This window comes from Vespula vulgaris, chromosome 8 (genome assembly GCF_905475345.1).
Source record: "Vespula vulgaris chromosome 8, iyVesVulg1.1, whole genome shotgun sequence".
In the NCBI taxonomy this organism is placed as follows: Eukaryota; Metazoa; Arthropoda; class Insecta; order Hymenoptera; family Vespidae; genus Vespula; species Vespula vulgaris.
Genome location: NC_066593.1, coordinates 3,109,073 through 3,125,196, shown reverse-complemented (window position 1 = coordinate 3,125,196; position 16,124 = coordinate 3,109,073). Strand labels below are relative to the sequence as shown.

The following is a 16,124-nucleotide window of genomic DNA, read 5'->3' as shown; positions in this document are numbered from 1 at the left end:
TGCGCTTTCGACGCAGGTACTTCCTCCCCTCCCTTTCACCCTCTCACCCTTTATCTATCTATTTATTTATCTATCTATCTGTCTATCTATCTCTTTCAGTTTTCATTCTTTTTCTCTTTCTCTCTCTCTCTCTCTCCTTTGAAATTAATTATATTATAATATCGCGTGCGCACGAGAGAGATAGAGAGATAGAGAAAGAAAGAAAGAAAGAAAAAAAGACGGAGAGAAAGAGAAAGAGAAAAAATGTGCTTTCTCTTTTCCCCGGTTGCAATCGAGATGTCGGGAAAAATAAAGTGAAAAACGTCAGAGCTGGAAAAGAGGCATCCAGTGCGGCACGAATCTCGAGTAGCGAGTATGAAAGAAAGTTTTCCTAACGTAGACGGAATTGAGAGGAAGCTGACGAATAACGAGATGATGAAGGAAGGAGGGGGAGGGATGGGAAGGGTGGAGGATGGGTGGGGACAAGGAGCGTGGGATTGGTACGGAACTGTGATGGTTGCGACGAGGAGAAGAGTTAGAGAAGTGATAGAGGTGGGGCATTGGGATGGTTACGGGTGGGTGAGGGAGGGGGAGATCTCCCTGTGAGGGGAGTTGAAGCTTTCGCCAAAATTCGCGTAACGACGTAGACCGCGTTACGTTAGCGTAGTTTGCGTTAACACTATTCTCCAGTCACGGTACCGCAGCTTGCTACGAGATACGTCCGGAGGAAGGCTGCTAAAGCTTTTCAGTAGTGCAGCAGCACGATATTCGACTTGGTACACGAGGTAGAGTGGTAGGAGAGCGAAAGAGAGACAGAGAGAGAGAGAGACAGAGAGAGAGAGAGAGAGAGAGAGAGAGAGAGAGAGAGAGAGAAGGAAGAGAGAACGCGAGAAATTGAGGAAAGACCGGTAAGTAGGGCGAAGATGTACAGTGAATGAGAGAAAGAGAGAGAGAGAGAGTGAATGAGTGAGCGAGTAAGAGGGAGAAGGATAAAACGATGTTAATGCCCGCCTGCCGACGACTAATTGTGAGCCACGCTACTATAGTTCCACCGACGCGACGACGCCCTGAATTATGAAAAAACTTGGGAGCATCGTTCCGCGAGAGAGCTCCCAAGCTCTTTTTTAAAAAAGAGAATGTGAGGAAAAAGTGTGTGTGTTTGTGTATGTGTGTGTATGAGGGAGGAAGACAGGGAGAGAGAGAGAGAGAGAGAGAGACATGGAGTGGGAGAAAGAAGGTGTGTCGATGTACGACCTTTTTAAATCCTTTTATTTTTCTTCTCTCTCTCTCTTTTTCTCTCTCTGTCTCGTTTTTTATTTGAATAAAATAAATCTTAGAATATGATCTTGTTCTGACGTTTTTTAGTAAACGTTTCTCTGTTCCCGTCCACCTTCTCTTTCTCTTACTCTTTCTCTCAGTCCTTATTAATGTCACGAGGAAAATGACGTCGTAGAAATGTTGTAATATGTTCTCCAATAATGATCCTTCCTCAACATGACCCAGTAATTACCATAAACTCTTGAAACTTGCGATAGTTAGCGAGATGTTAAGACATACATATTCCGTTAGTTTCGACCCACTTCTTTCGTGGGTCATTTCTAATCGTAATGTTCCAACACTTGTTATCCAAACGTACGACATACATAAGTGATAACGAAAATTAATCGTACGAATTATTTTTCTCCTACGTTGGAAACGATTTAGGAATCTATCAAAATGATTTAGGAGTCTCATTATTAATATTAATTAATTGTCTTTCAATCATTATTACGTTGTCAGCGATACTAATTTCTTCTTTTTCTTTTTCTTCTTCTTGTCGAGAAGAAATCTTCGGGGGGACTCTGACAGGTCGTAGTTTCACACCTGGCGTTCTCTCACGATCAATCGCGTCCGCACACACCTCGTTTTATCGTAAATCTCTTCCCTAAACTCACACACTCTTATATATGTATAATATATATGTATACATACATACATACATATATATATATATATATCCACGAAAGACAATGACCTGACAAACTCGATGGCTTTCCAAGTTCGTATTACTTATTTTTCTCTCCTTTTCTCGATAGATACTCATTTTACACACAACATATTATATTTCCCCTTTTCCTTTTTGAGATGAAGGGGTTCGTTATTTACTATATTTCTCCCTTTTTGTTCCCTTCTCGTTTTGTTAACTAATACATATTTTCAACTCGTCTATCATTGTTATAAAGTTTCGTATACAATATCTATCTACCGATCTCCGTCATGCGACCCATCTGTACGTGCATGCATGCGTGCACATACGAGGAGTTTCTCCCTTATTAAAATTCTAAACAACCAAGCGCTCGCTCTAAAACCGATCGAATCATGTTAGAGCGACCCAGTCCGATTTAATTAAAAGGACCGACACACGTTCGAAAATATCGACTTTCCACCGGTGGATTTTTCGACCGATCCCAGGATTCCTTTTTTTTATTAAGGTGAAAATAAATAGGTCATCAACGATGAACAAAAAAGAGAAAAAGAGAAAGACAGACAGACAGAGAGAAAAAGAGAGAAAGAGAGAGAGAGAGAGATAGAGAGACAAGGGAGAAAGAGTATCACTGCCACGGAAAATCTTTTTAATAAATTCCGTCGGCTCAACGGGACGATAAAAGCGGCATTAACGCTGTCGTTCGATCTCCTCTCTACTATCCTATCCTTCTGAACACTCAACCCTCCCACATTGCATCCCTCCCATCTCTCCTAACCCTCCCAACCCTTCTCCACTCGCCGTTTCCTCTCATCCTTTCCTCTCACCCTTCCAACCCCTTCACGCTGTTCGCGCAGTAGTCCATGCAGGATTAGCCGAGTAATCTCCCGAAGAGCCTTCGGGACAAGAGTAACGAGGTCCCGCGGGAAACGAAGATCTTTTCTCATCTTGAAAACTGCGTCTTTTCTCGTATCGTTCTTTCGTTTTCCCTTCAGTTTCCTTCTCGTCTCGTTTTCTCTTCTTTCTTTCGCTCTTCTCCACTCCTCTCCTTGTCCTTATTCTTCTTCTTCTTCTTCTTCTTCTGTTTCTTTTTTTTTAGACTATGTTTGTCCTTTTTTTTTAACTGTCTTCTCTTATTTCTACTCTTCTACTACGATACGTTCCACTCGAATTCTCTCCAGTGGATCTCGATTTATCTTGAATCGTGTCCGAGAGCTATCGATCGAAGCTAGTCGATTTCCGAACTAATGATTTTCTATTCTCTTTTTTTATGTCTCTCTCTCTCTCTCTCTCTTTCTTTTTTCTTATTTTTCGTTTTCTTTTTTTATCGTATCAAATACGACGTCTTGATATTTAATCATCTGCAGTACCGTGCGCAAACTTCGAAATCAAACAGATTCGTATATAAATACAAATACACGTGTATCATTCAATTAATTTCATTTTTCTTTTTTTACTTATTTTTCGAAATTTCTGTCTCAGTAGGAGTAAGAATTTCGCGGTATATAATATTTCTGTTTGTAAAACGTAGAAGACAGTAGGATCAATATCTCCGTTGATTTATTCTTCTGATATTGCTACAAGGATATTTTATATATGAAAATATAATGCAATTAATTATAACGAATGAAATGAAGTGTCCTCTTGACGCATGTTAATGTTACAACGATCTGTAGAAGTACGATAATCGACGATAGCAATTTGTCTAACTGTTATTTTTATTATTCGTACATACATATCTACGATAATTCGTTCTAGCTGACATTTCCCTTTTCCATCTTTTCTTTCTTTCTTTTTTTTACAAAATAATTGCCGTTGACGAACGATCGAGTTATCGCGACGCAAAGGTGGTCTATTCTCGTTTTATTTATTTCTCAATGTGTCAAAAAGCAGTCCATTGGATTTATTTGGCGTTTGCTTTTTTCGTTCGTCACGATATTCGTCGGCATTTTTGAACGGCATCGATCAGATCGGAACACGAGTACGATATCGAACCCACGGCAGGAAATGGCTGAGGACACAACCCGTATCGTTTTCTTTATCGAAGAAACGATATTTTTTCTTGGGACCAACCTAATGCCCTACGTCGTTGCCAGCTCGAAACTAGGAAAGGTAGGAACCGACGAATAGGATCTTTCGTTGCGAACGCGATAAGGCTTTCAACGTTAGCACCCGTATAGTATATATCTGCTAACGAGCACCTACATACTTTCTCTCTTCTACGTCTTGAATCATAATTTATGCTTCAACGAATTTATAGGAATATCGGGAACGTGATTTTCGAGTAGATAACTTACTTAGGTAGAAAGTAAGTAAGTAAGTATTAACGTATATAAAATTTTGTTTACCATATTGAAAAGGAATTATTTTTTCTATCTATGTTATAATAAACGTTAGTCCGAAAAGTTTCCTTCGTTAAAATTATAATTACAGAGCATCGTCGATTTACCTCGACGTTTAATATTTATTATCGATATAGTATTAAAAGGAAGAAGTGCTTGGTCGTAGAAAAAATATAAAAGAGGAAGAAAAGAAGAAGGAAAGGGAAAGAAGAAGAAGAAGAAGAAGAAGAAGAAGAAGAAGAAGAAGAAAATGAAAAAAAAGAGAACTAAAGAGGACAGGATGAAAATATAAAAAGTATCGTTACATTTTATGTACGCACGTAACTATGGCTCCTCGACATTATGCAATGCTTTTTTCTCCCGTACGAAGAATATCTTCATCCGATGCAAGCGGTTTACGAGCAATTTAAAGTTAGGCAAGTCGGCATGTATACTAAACATGTCACGCGAGACGCGACAACTCTCGTTTCCTTTTTCATATCTGTTAAAATAAACTACCGACAAATTTGACACCGTTTCTATTCGTACAATAACAATATATACATTTTTATACGGTTAAACAAATCTTTTATACCGTTTCATTAATACAAACAAAAACGTGAGAATCTCTTTCCGTGAGTTTTCTCCGATTGCATTAAACATAACTCTGATATTTAACTTTCTCATTCCAAACGATTCATTTCAATTTGGATCAGTATCATTTCGAAACAAGCATATTTGTGCTAAAATTCCACGATTTCATATTTCGCAGGAGATATGAAAGAATTTAGCACCTGTTCTCGATTAAAGCGACTGATCTTGAATATTCGCTTTCTTCGTAGTAAGAGTTAGGTCGAGTAAGAGGTACGTTAGATCGAAGTATCTAGGCTATTTCTCTGCTCTTTGCAACGAAGCGTACCGTAATAAAAGGGCACCAACGAGAATATCTAGTTCGGTTCGTCGCCAGTAGTGTCTGTTGAGCGATGTCGTCGCATTGCGCGTCGACGTGACGCAATATACATGCTAATATGATACCTCACACTCGACCCTCGAGATGGAGACCTCTGGAAAATGTTGATCGACCGTGTGTGTGTCCCTTTCTATCTCTTTCTATCTTTCTCTATTTCTCTTTCTCTCTTTCTCTCGTCCTCCGTCTTTCATCCTTTCTTCTTTGATTCATCGTCGAGCTTGTATCAACCCTTTTAAGGGACCGAAACTCGATGAAAATCGGTCGAAGCCGAAACATTCGAAACGGAAAAGTTCTCGAAAGGACTGCTTTCCGAAAGACCGCTAACTCTCCATCATCCAATTCCCTGATTCCCTATTATTCACTGATTAGTTCCTCCCTGTTCCACGTTTCGAATAATCTATTTGATTCGATCGCCGTATTGGATCACAGGCGAATGGCTACGAGTGTCGATAACATGACTATCGGCGTGAACTCGAGCGTGCAAATCGTCCTGATAAAAGCTTAGAGATGACAGAATTCCAAACAATTCCGAGCCTGATCATTACAGCCTTTTTCGAAGCGTGAACGCAAAAAAAAAACGATCACGCGTCTACGTCCGAAATAATGACAGAGAAAGAGAGAGAGAGAAAGAGAGAGAGAGAGAAAATCCATCGATATTCTTTAAAAGAGAACAAAAAAAAAAGAGAGAGAGAGAGAGAGAGAGAAAGAAAAAGAATTTATTTACGTGGGTGAGGTAGAAATATTTCCAAAATACATATATACACGTATTATGTTTGTATAAATATCTATTTACGGATATATAAATAGAGAGATATAAACATAATTGCATATCCGTATAAATATGCGAATTGATATATTGATAATAAATACGTAAAGTGAGTGAAATAGAGAGAAAGAGAGAGAGAGAGAGAGAGATACAGAAAATAAATATACAAATCTATTTATATATAGATCTATGTATAATATCGGGGTGCGATTTGGATATAAATATATATCTATGCGGAGTACGAACGTGTGTATGCAAACTGCATCAATATCTGCTAAAGGAAAAATTGTCAGAAGGATTGGCAGCCGATGTAACCGCCAATATTATTTTCGATCACGTAGAAATTGCATGGTGAGTCACCCCACTAAAACCTATCAACACCATTGGACTATCTAAAAAATCATTACGTAGCATTTTTCCAAACCTTCGTGATATTTCGATTTCACGACAACGTTTTATCTGACTGTCGCACTGTCGTTCAATTTTATTTTTATCAATCAAGATTATCGCTTGGGAAACGCTTTCTCTTTTTGTTTCTTTTATTTTGATCGTTTTCTATTTTGTCAAAGTAAATAATATGTGTGTGTGTGTGTATTGTTTACATATAAATCTTACTCAACGATTATCATTCCTATTCGAAGATATTCATGATCGACAGATGGTAAACTTTAGCAAGAAGTGGATCCGATAGAATGGGAAATAACGTGTCGAGTTAGCAAAGTGACGTTTAGTGCCATGTTTCACGCTAGAGTCGAACTAAACGTACCGCGCAAAACCAAATGGAATGGGAAACATCGATTTAAACGTGAGCAACCGATCAGAAATCCGCGATATCAACGACTGGTTTATACATCAATGGTGTTTACTCGCTAATTTGCACGTGACTTTACAAAAGAGAAGAGAAAGAGAAAGAGAGACAAATAGAATTATTTAATACGTGTAACATACCATCGACATATGCAACAATTTATCGAGATTACGTAAGAACGAATATTAATATAGTAAAATACGTATTAGCAATAATAATAACAATAACAATAATAACAATAATAATAATAATGTCAATTTTAATAAAAAACTAATATAGTCGTAACATATAACTCATTTCGAGTTATCTCTGATTTACATAGAAATGCGAATCGAAAATTTTTAATTAGCCATAACAATAATTCGTATCCGTAACTTTTGCAAGAATATAATATAATTAATAATATATGAAAATTAAGATAAACGAATAAAAGAATGACGAGAAAAAGATAGATATATACGTTCAAGTAATCTCTGATATTACGTTTACAGATGTCACGTATCGACGTTAAAATTTTTCAATGTAATCAAATAAATCGAAAATCTTTTACGGATTGCGCGCATACAATCGAAACTTTAGAGAATTCACAGAACGACCAAGTACGTTCGGCGTTCACCTTAATAAAGGGACAAAATTCATTAGAGCTTACGTTTAATCGCTATTCGAAGGATCGATCGCGCGGTTATTCGGCATCCGGATAATGGAGCTTCCGTCGTGTTCGGACCGAATTCCTATCGCGGCTTTAAACTCCGTACATTCGGAGTTTCGAAGGTTTAGCTTAGCCATTCGGCAATCGCAATGTATTCAGAGAGCAACGAACCTATGAACTTGGAATCCGCGAAGTAAGTTCGAGCTAAGCGATAAATACGAGTTCTCTCTCGATTTTGCATCGACGTGTACTTCTCGTCGTTCGCCGTTCACCAAAGTCCATCGACGTCTAAATTAAAAGCTATGTATACTCTCTTTCTAAGCTTTTAGCGCGCTACTCCATTTTCTAAGGGATGAAGCCCAAATGAAAATGTTCCGGAGCTGTTCTCTACCGAAAGCATTTACCTACCTATAATGATTTGTTTCTTTTTTTTTTTTTATTCTTTTTGGTTCGTTTGTTCGTTTATTCCTTTTTGCTTCTTCTTCTTCTTTTTTTTTTTATATCAAAGCAATCACGAGTACTCGTCCTTTTATTTAACAAATAAGACGATCTTATGGATAATGGCATCGTCGTAAATGAAAGCGATTTATTTATTTGGTCGTATATGTTATGTATGATCTAATGTAAACTTAACTTACGATGTTACTCGGGATAATCGTATTTCTACCTTCAATATACATAATACGTATCAACGGGGGAATCCATACATACGTATAGAGGTAGAGATAACTGTGATATCGAATAATTGATAAGACTCACTGTAATCCCAGTAATCAGCCGCACCCGCTGTAGGCAGCACCGTACTCCATGCTTCTATGCGAAAACAGAAAAAGGGAAAGGAGGAAGGTAAAAAAACTGAACCATGCTTGTTTCTTTGACAAACAAACAAACAAAAAAATATATATATATATATACGTATATGAAATACGAAAAATCTTTTAATAAAACTAATGTGTGTACAACTATGTAAATACGTGAGTTTCTGCACGTCATTGTCCGTCCGTTCGTCCGTCCATCTGTCTGTTCGTTGGTTTGTCCTTAATACGTCCTCGTCGTTTGAAAGTCGACTTTAAAGTCATGAGAATGAAAGAAACAAAGAGTGAGAGCGAGAAAAAACAGAGAAAAAGAGAGAGAAAAATAGAGGCACGCATAAGCAAACAGAAAAAGAAAGATATAAACGAAAAGAACATCTCATGTTGCACGCATAAACACGAGATAAAGAGAAAGAGTGAGACAGAGAGACAGAGAGAGAGAGAGAGAGAGAGAGAGAGAGAGAGAGAGAGAGAGAGAGAGAGAGAGGGAAAAATCGTATGTATATAAGAACATCCTACAAAACGTAAAACGTTTATATAATTCTAAAGCTGTAAGAAGAAACTTATTTATTATATATGTATGTATGTATATACAAAGAAAGAGAGAGAGAGAGAGAGAGAGAGAGAAGTGTGGGGTGTGAGAGAGTAAAGAGAGGTAACGCAAAACGTACCCTGGGGATTACGGAGGACGCGTAACTATTTGTTTGAAAATTAACTTGCTGTGTGGTATGAGAGAACAGATAAGAGAAGAAGAAGAAGAAGAAGAAGAAGAAGAAAGAGATTAGATATACGAAGAACATATCTCGTATTCTAGCGATACGATAGTACGAAGTAGAGAAATAGAGAAATAGAGAAATGCATAACATAGATAGATAGATAGAAACGTAGCTAAATAATAGTTCTAAACGTACCTGAATACATCAAAAGTGGTATAAACGAGAGAACGTAGATAATAACGTACGATAGAATCGAGAGATAACGACAAATTGTTCGAATGTGCGTTCCTTTTCCTTCCTATATATATATATATATATATATATATTATATACATATATATGTATGTATGTACATAGGTATCTATTTATATATAGGTATATATAAATAGGCTAGGAACATCCATATATAATCGTTTCCGAGAGACTTGGAACGATTTTCTCGGTAAGCTTTCCAAGGGAAACGATCGAGTTATCGCATATATGCGTTTCGTGCGAAAACAATAATCTCATATCGTGCAGGAAAGCCGAGCAGCAACCAAGCCGCAACCCTCTCGAGCGTAAAGCCAACTACCACCCTTCATGCATTTCTCACTGTGCTTTTTATGCTCTCTCTCTCTCTCTCTTTCTCTTTCTCTCTTTTTCTTTCTTTCTTTCTTTTTTTTTCTCTCTCTTCCTGCCTCTCTCTTTCTCTTAACTCATGTAGGGATGGATTTTCACAACATTTTTTTCTCATCCGTACTCATCGTTAGGGGATGTTAACTACGTTAACCGTGTTAGGAAACTTGACTTCGAATTGGAGAAAGAGGGATAAAGGGAGACAGAAATAGAGGAGATAGAGAAAGAGAGAGATTGTTTTATATATATATATATATGTATGTATGTATGTATGAACATAGATGAATATATATACATATATACACGTTAACGTATACATTCATTTCACGTGAGATGAAGAAAGAAGGCAATAAAAACGTTGATGCGTTCATCGCCAACACGAAATTAAAACTCCGACGAAATTTATTCGTATCCAGCAACTCTCCCTCCGTATCTAACGGATGAACTCGTGGGTTTTTCGTAATGAAAACTAAATCCTAAAGATAGCAGTAAAATTCTGTTTGTAAGTAAATTGAAGGGAAGTATGTATGCATGCAGGTTGAAATATAAATTTTATGAAGGACGTATGAAAATCAAATTTTTCTTTATCGTCTCACGGGATTTTTTTCTTTCTTCTGTTCTTCCTCTTTCTTGTTCTTTTTCTGTTTTTTTTTTTTTTTATCATCCTCTCTTTCTTTCTTTCTTTCTTTCTTATTTTCGTTTTCTTAATAAGCTTTTTTAATAATCATTATTTTCATCACTGTTCATGCAACTGTACAATTTATTGTATCCGTTATCAGTTGTTGCAATATCCTCATAAATCCTATTATCATTTACTCAAATCATTATCCAAGAATTATATTCATCGCTACGGGCCTCTTTTCATACGTTAAGATGTAATAATAATCTCTTTTTTGCCTTTTCCTGTTTCTACACGAATATACCATTTTCTCTTTTTAATTAAAAATAATAAAGGCTCTTGGTCTATTTCAACATGGATATACTTTTTCGTAACGTTCGTGTTCGTGTGCGTTGGTGTTAAGTATGTACGTCAACACTGGAATGTCGAATATCTGTATCTTATCGATTAAAATTAAAATGTATCTAAAACTGTTGTATTATTTATGTTTTTAAGAATATAAAAATTCGTTCAATGTAGAATGAAATTAATAATATAAAGAGAGTACTTCGACATTACATATCTTCTAATTAAATATTTTATATTCATGATCTCCATTAAAAACTCTACTATGATATACATAAGACTTAATATAATATAATGTAAGAGATACGTGAAAGAGAAAAAAAAAATAAATAAATAAAAAAAGAAAAATTGGAACAAAGAAAATTAAGAGAGTATTACTATCGGTAACTACTATATTATTGGTTTTCACTTTACACACACACATACATACAACTTTCTAATTTCTTTTTGAATGGCGGATAGCAAAATCGTTCGCGAAGTAAACAGAAGAAAAGAACAAAAAAGGATGAATTGGAAAGTTTCGCGAGTCGCATGCTAGTCGTCGTAAGCACGAAATGGGTCAGCAATGAACTCTCACGAGGGTGGAAGTAAAAAGACAAGGGGTGGTAGGTAACCGAGGCCGTTGTAACGCGGAGGCCGATGCTCGCATTCCACATTTGCTTCGTGTCGTCCACCTGCATAGTCGAGATCTTCCACGTGCCATTTCCATCCCATTTACATAACTGTGCCTATCTAGAAATCGTTTCTCTTTGGAATACTAATAATCGATATATATATATATATAATTTTCATCGAACGCGTAAATCGTATCATATATTCAATATGAATATTTCGATGGAAATTATTACAAATTTCGTGTTATCTAATTGTTAGATAATTTAATCAAATAAATATTCCAACTAAGGAATAAATAGAAAGACCAGTTAAATTTATTTTACGATCTAATAAAACGTTCGCGTATTTTTATATAAATCCAAAATGTGATATATCGTGTATTATTTCACGAATGATCTTTTTTCATCAGTATAAAATGAAATTAGATGCCATGAGAAATTAACAATTCACACTTTTCGCAGGTGATAGAATCGCGAGATAAATTGAATAATAAATCAAAGGACGACGTAAAGAAAAATTTTATAGGAATAAAACAATATTTAATAGAGATAAAAATAATAATAATAATAATAATAATAATAATAATAATAATAATAATAAAACAAACAAACAAAATTGATTAGCAATTAACATTGAAATTGCTACGTCAAAAAGATTTTCAAACAACGAGTATCAAAGAGAATATCGTTTCTTTCATTGAAGTCGGTTCTTCGCGCTTTTTAGTCGCTAGGTTTAATAGCCTCGAGCAGACGGCAATTAGTAGTAAAAGAGCGAACGAGAAAGAACAATGGAAGATGCGACGACGATGACGACAACGACAACGACAACGACGACGATGACGATGACGATGACGACGATGACGACGATGACAACAATGACGACGAGAACAACGTGATTTGAGCGAGTTGCAAAATTTGCAGCTCCGATCGAACATACTTTTCTTTGTGAATATATTCGTTGGCAAGTAGTCGTAGTCGTTGTAGTCGTCGTCGTCGTCGTCGTCGTCGTCGTCGTTCGTCTTCTCTCTTCCGCATCGAGACGGCAGTTTTGCACGAAAACGTACTCGAGGTCGACGTCGTTGGAAACGTAGGTACGCGAAAGGAAAGCTTTTACCCTTTATTCAACGTGCGTGTTTTACGAGCCATTCGCGACGCTCGTTAAAATGCCGGCTCTTGCCTTTTATTTGCGTTGCGTTAGCACGGTTAACCCTTTCTTTTTTTTATCTCTCTCTTTTTTTATCTCTCTCTTTCCATCTATCTATCTATTTGTCTGTCTGTCTGTCTTTCTCTCTTTCAATTTTTTCCCTTCTTTTCTTGTTTTATTTCCTTTCATTTTCTTTACTTTTTCTTTTGTGTTTTCTCCTTTCTTTTTTTTTTCTTTTTTCTTTTTTATTAACCCACTTTGTTCTTCACTTTTCAAAGTTAGTATATCGATATTCAAAGGGAAATTAATCGTACCGTATCAAGATTCCTTGATGGATAAAATAATCCTGTTTCGCACGATAATAAACTCAAACTAGATTGGTCTTGTCTGATCATCCGTGGTCTCGTTTATAAAGCTTTCCTACCAATCCCTTTAATTCATCCTCTTTCTCACTCTCCTGATTTCTTTGATAGCTATAAGTTGTATACCTCCTACGAGACCGATTAAATATATTACATTTTCACGTTTTACTGAACAATCAGTTTAGATCAATATATATATATATATATACACACACATGTGTGGGTCCGTGTTGGTTGTAGAAAAATTCTTACTTAAAGAATTACAAGATTACCATAGTACATTTTAATGCAAATAATAAATATTTTTATAAGTATAATACATTTTTGCCCTAGTTCCAACACACCTACATTGTTTTACAATAGTCTTCAATTCTTTGTTGAATTTCTATGAGATCCCAACGGACTGATTATTCCGACCGTAATAAATTTTACGTATCCTTTCACATCGTAGCTTCGTTTCCAGTACTTCTTCTCTTTTCTATCTACATAGGTAGCACATTCATCCTTTTTCCTTTCTCTCTCTCCCTCTCTCTCCCTTTATCTATTTCTTTCTTTCTCTCTCTCTCCCTTTATCTATTTCTTTCTCTCTCTTTTTGTCTCTTCCAATCCGAGATCCTCACCACTATTCCTGACTCTCGAAACGATTTATTATCTTCTACCTTTTGCTCACATTCTTTTTTATTCATCGTCTCGTTACCGATTCTCTCTCTCCTTCTCTCTCTCTCTCTCTCTCTCTCTCTCTAAGCTAGCCATCTAGAACGATAATTAAAAAGTTCCTTACGGATTTTCAACGCTCTACCAACGCGTCGTAATTGGATCTAAACGATCCGGCGAAAATCTTGAAACTAAAGTCGTTTATGAGACGAGTAGGGTGGCTAGGGGTGAGAGAGGGGAACAAAATCTTCTAATCGCTTACGATGTTCACTGAGTACCGCCATTTTCTTCTTTTTTTCATACCGTGCAAACCATTACCGAGGTTACTTCTCTTTTTGTTTCTCTCTTGCTTTCCGTCCCTCTCTCTCTCCCTCTCTCTCTCTCTCTCTCTCTCTCTCTCTCTTTCTCTCTTTTTCTTTCTCTCTCTTTCTTCCATTTTCCCTTCAGTTTTGTAAAATTTTCACGAGAGACGAATGGCGTACCGGTCTCGACGGACTAACGAGCGCAGCCATCCACTGGTACAGGGAAAGGGAAATTTCATGTTTTTTTTTACGCGTATAAGTAACGCCAGGGATTTACTTTAATTGCGATGCACTATGCGCGATAAAGCTCGCTATGACTACCCACCATGTACTTATAGTTGGAATCTACGTATGGGTGTTCTCTTCTATGTATAATATAGAGGGAGACACGCATACATACGCAAAGATATATGTAAAAATATATATATATATATGTATATCATTACGCATATATACTCATATATATATATATATATATATATTCATATATATGAACAATGTTACGTTCCTCTCGACGATTTCTTTCGCAAAAAGCACGTCCCTTTAAAAAAAAAAATGAAATAAAAAGTGTAAGGGAAAAAAAGGAAAGAAAGAAGAGAAGAAAGAAAGAAAGAAAGAAAAGAGAGAGAGAGAGAGAGAGAAAGAGGAAAGAAATTTCAAACACACACACACACAATCCACGTGCTTCTTAACGTGCTTCCTTGCGGGTTAAACGCACCTGCACGCGTATATTTTTTTTTCTTTTTCTTATTTTTTCTTTTTCTTTTTATTTCTACACGTTCTCCCAGTTTCACTTTTATCCGCCAATTTAGCTTTCGTTAAAGCGCACTGTTATTTTTTTTAATGACAAACGTTGTAATAATAATGACAACGACGATAATAATAATATTAATAATAAAAATAATAATACTAATCATTATTATTATTATTATTGTTATTATTGTTATTATTATTATTATTATTAATATTATTATTATTATATTAATGTTATTATTATTGTTATTATTATTATTACGATCGAATAATGCGATCGTAGAAATAACAACGAACGTTTCGTTACATTAAACAAAACCGTATGGAAACACCAAAGCGTATAGGTATCAAAATATATATATATATATATATATGTGTGTGTGTGTGTGTGTGCGTGTAAACGTAATATACCTGTATTCCAAGCGAGAACGTCGAACTGTTAACGCACAAATGTAAATTAACGAGCAACCGAGTGCGATATTTATACGATATAATATAGAAAAAGCGCTTATAACGCACAAATGAATCATACGGGTTGTATATTCACGAGTAATATAATTAAAATGCGTACATATACATATATACATATACATACATATATACATATATACATATACATATACGTACATATAGTATACAAACACACACACACACATATATATATAAAACATTTCTCTAATTGATGTTGCAGTGTTATGCGAGTTCGTTAGTTGATATCGAGTCGAGTACGATGATCGATCTCTCTCACTTAGAAAAATATTATATAACTCGTCGTGTTAAAAGATTAATCTTGAGGTAGATATCATCTCGTTGTGACACACAAGAGAAAAGAAAAGAAAAGAAGAAAAAGAAAAAGAAAAAGAAAAAGAACGACAACGAAGAAGGGAAAAATATTCCTCCGATGTAAAAAGAGAGGAAATAGAAAAGAACTCACCTTTCTCACAGTAAGCACCCTCGTAATCACCAGAACGGCACTCGCAGATGGGTCCGCTATCCGTTGAAATGCAGATGCCACCGTGTTGACAGGGATCTCGTGTCTCGCATGCGTCCGTCGTGTTGCCTGCCATCGAGTTCCGTAAGCTCTGCAAATAAAAACGTTGCAAATTCGGGTCAGAAAGTCGATCGATAACTCGAAAGTTAAGAGCGAGAGAGAGAGAGAGAGAGAGAGAGAGAGAGAGAGAGAAAGATAAGGAGACCCCGTACATACACTATGTACGTCAATTTCAATTCTGGTCGACTGAAAAATAAATATAAAATTCACTATTTTCAGATATTCAATTTTTTAATCATTCAATTATTATCCCATTAATATCTCATTAAATATGAAATTTTCCTTCAACAAGTTGTCAGACAATCAACGTTTCTTCTAGGTCGTTGAATTTCTTTGATAACGTCATTTGCAATCTTACTTTAACCAACTTTCTCGTATATAGTGCCATTTAAAAAAAAAAAAAGTAAAATAAAATAAAGAAGAGAAAAAAAGAAGAAGAAAAGGAAAGAAACAAACAAAAGAGCGATCCGGATCGTTTGTCGAAAAAAAAAATAAATAAATAAATACTTTTGCGATTTTTATTATTTCTGTTATTTGTTGACGACTCAATCGCGAGCGCTGATGACTTTTTTTGTTCGAAGCTTTCGTTTTTCTATTTTTATGTTTACTTCTCTCTCTCTCTTTTTTTTCTATTCGTACCACCGGAAGTGTGACATTGATAAAAATCGGGGTGACCGTTAC

The 16,124-nt window shown here is 35.9% G+C and overlaps 1 protein-coding gene across 9 annotated transcripts in view; it reads right to left on the bottom strand.

The window, feature by feature from the left end:
- The window catches only part of LOC127065699 (neurexin-1), a 287,672-nt gene that overhangs the window by 133,168 nt on the left and 138,380 nt on the right, over positions 1-16,124 (bottom strand). For 7 of the 9 annotated variants that reach the window (XM_050998448.1, XM_050998442.1, XM_050998441.1 and 4 more), the window contains exons 3-4: positions 15,327-15,474; positions 8,216-8,269 (exon numbers count right to left, since the gene is read on the bottom strand). In XM_050998448.1, the coding sequence (XP_050854405.1) occupies positions 8,216-8,269; positions 15,327-15,459 (187 nt within the window). In that variant the 5' untranslated portion in view covers positions 15,460-15,474. The remainder of the gene's footprint in view (positions 1-8,215; positions 8,270-15,326; positions 15,475-16,124) is intronic. The other 2 variants (XM_050998444.1, XM_050998446.1) reach the window with 2 other exon arrangements.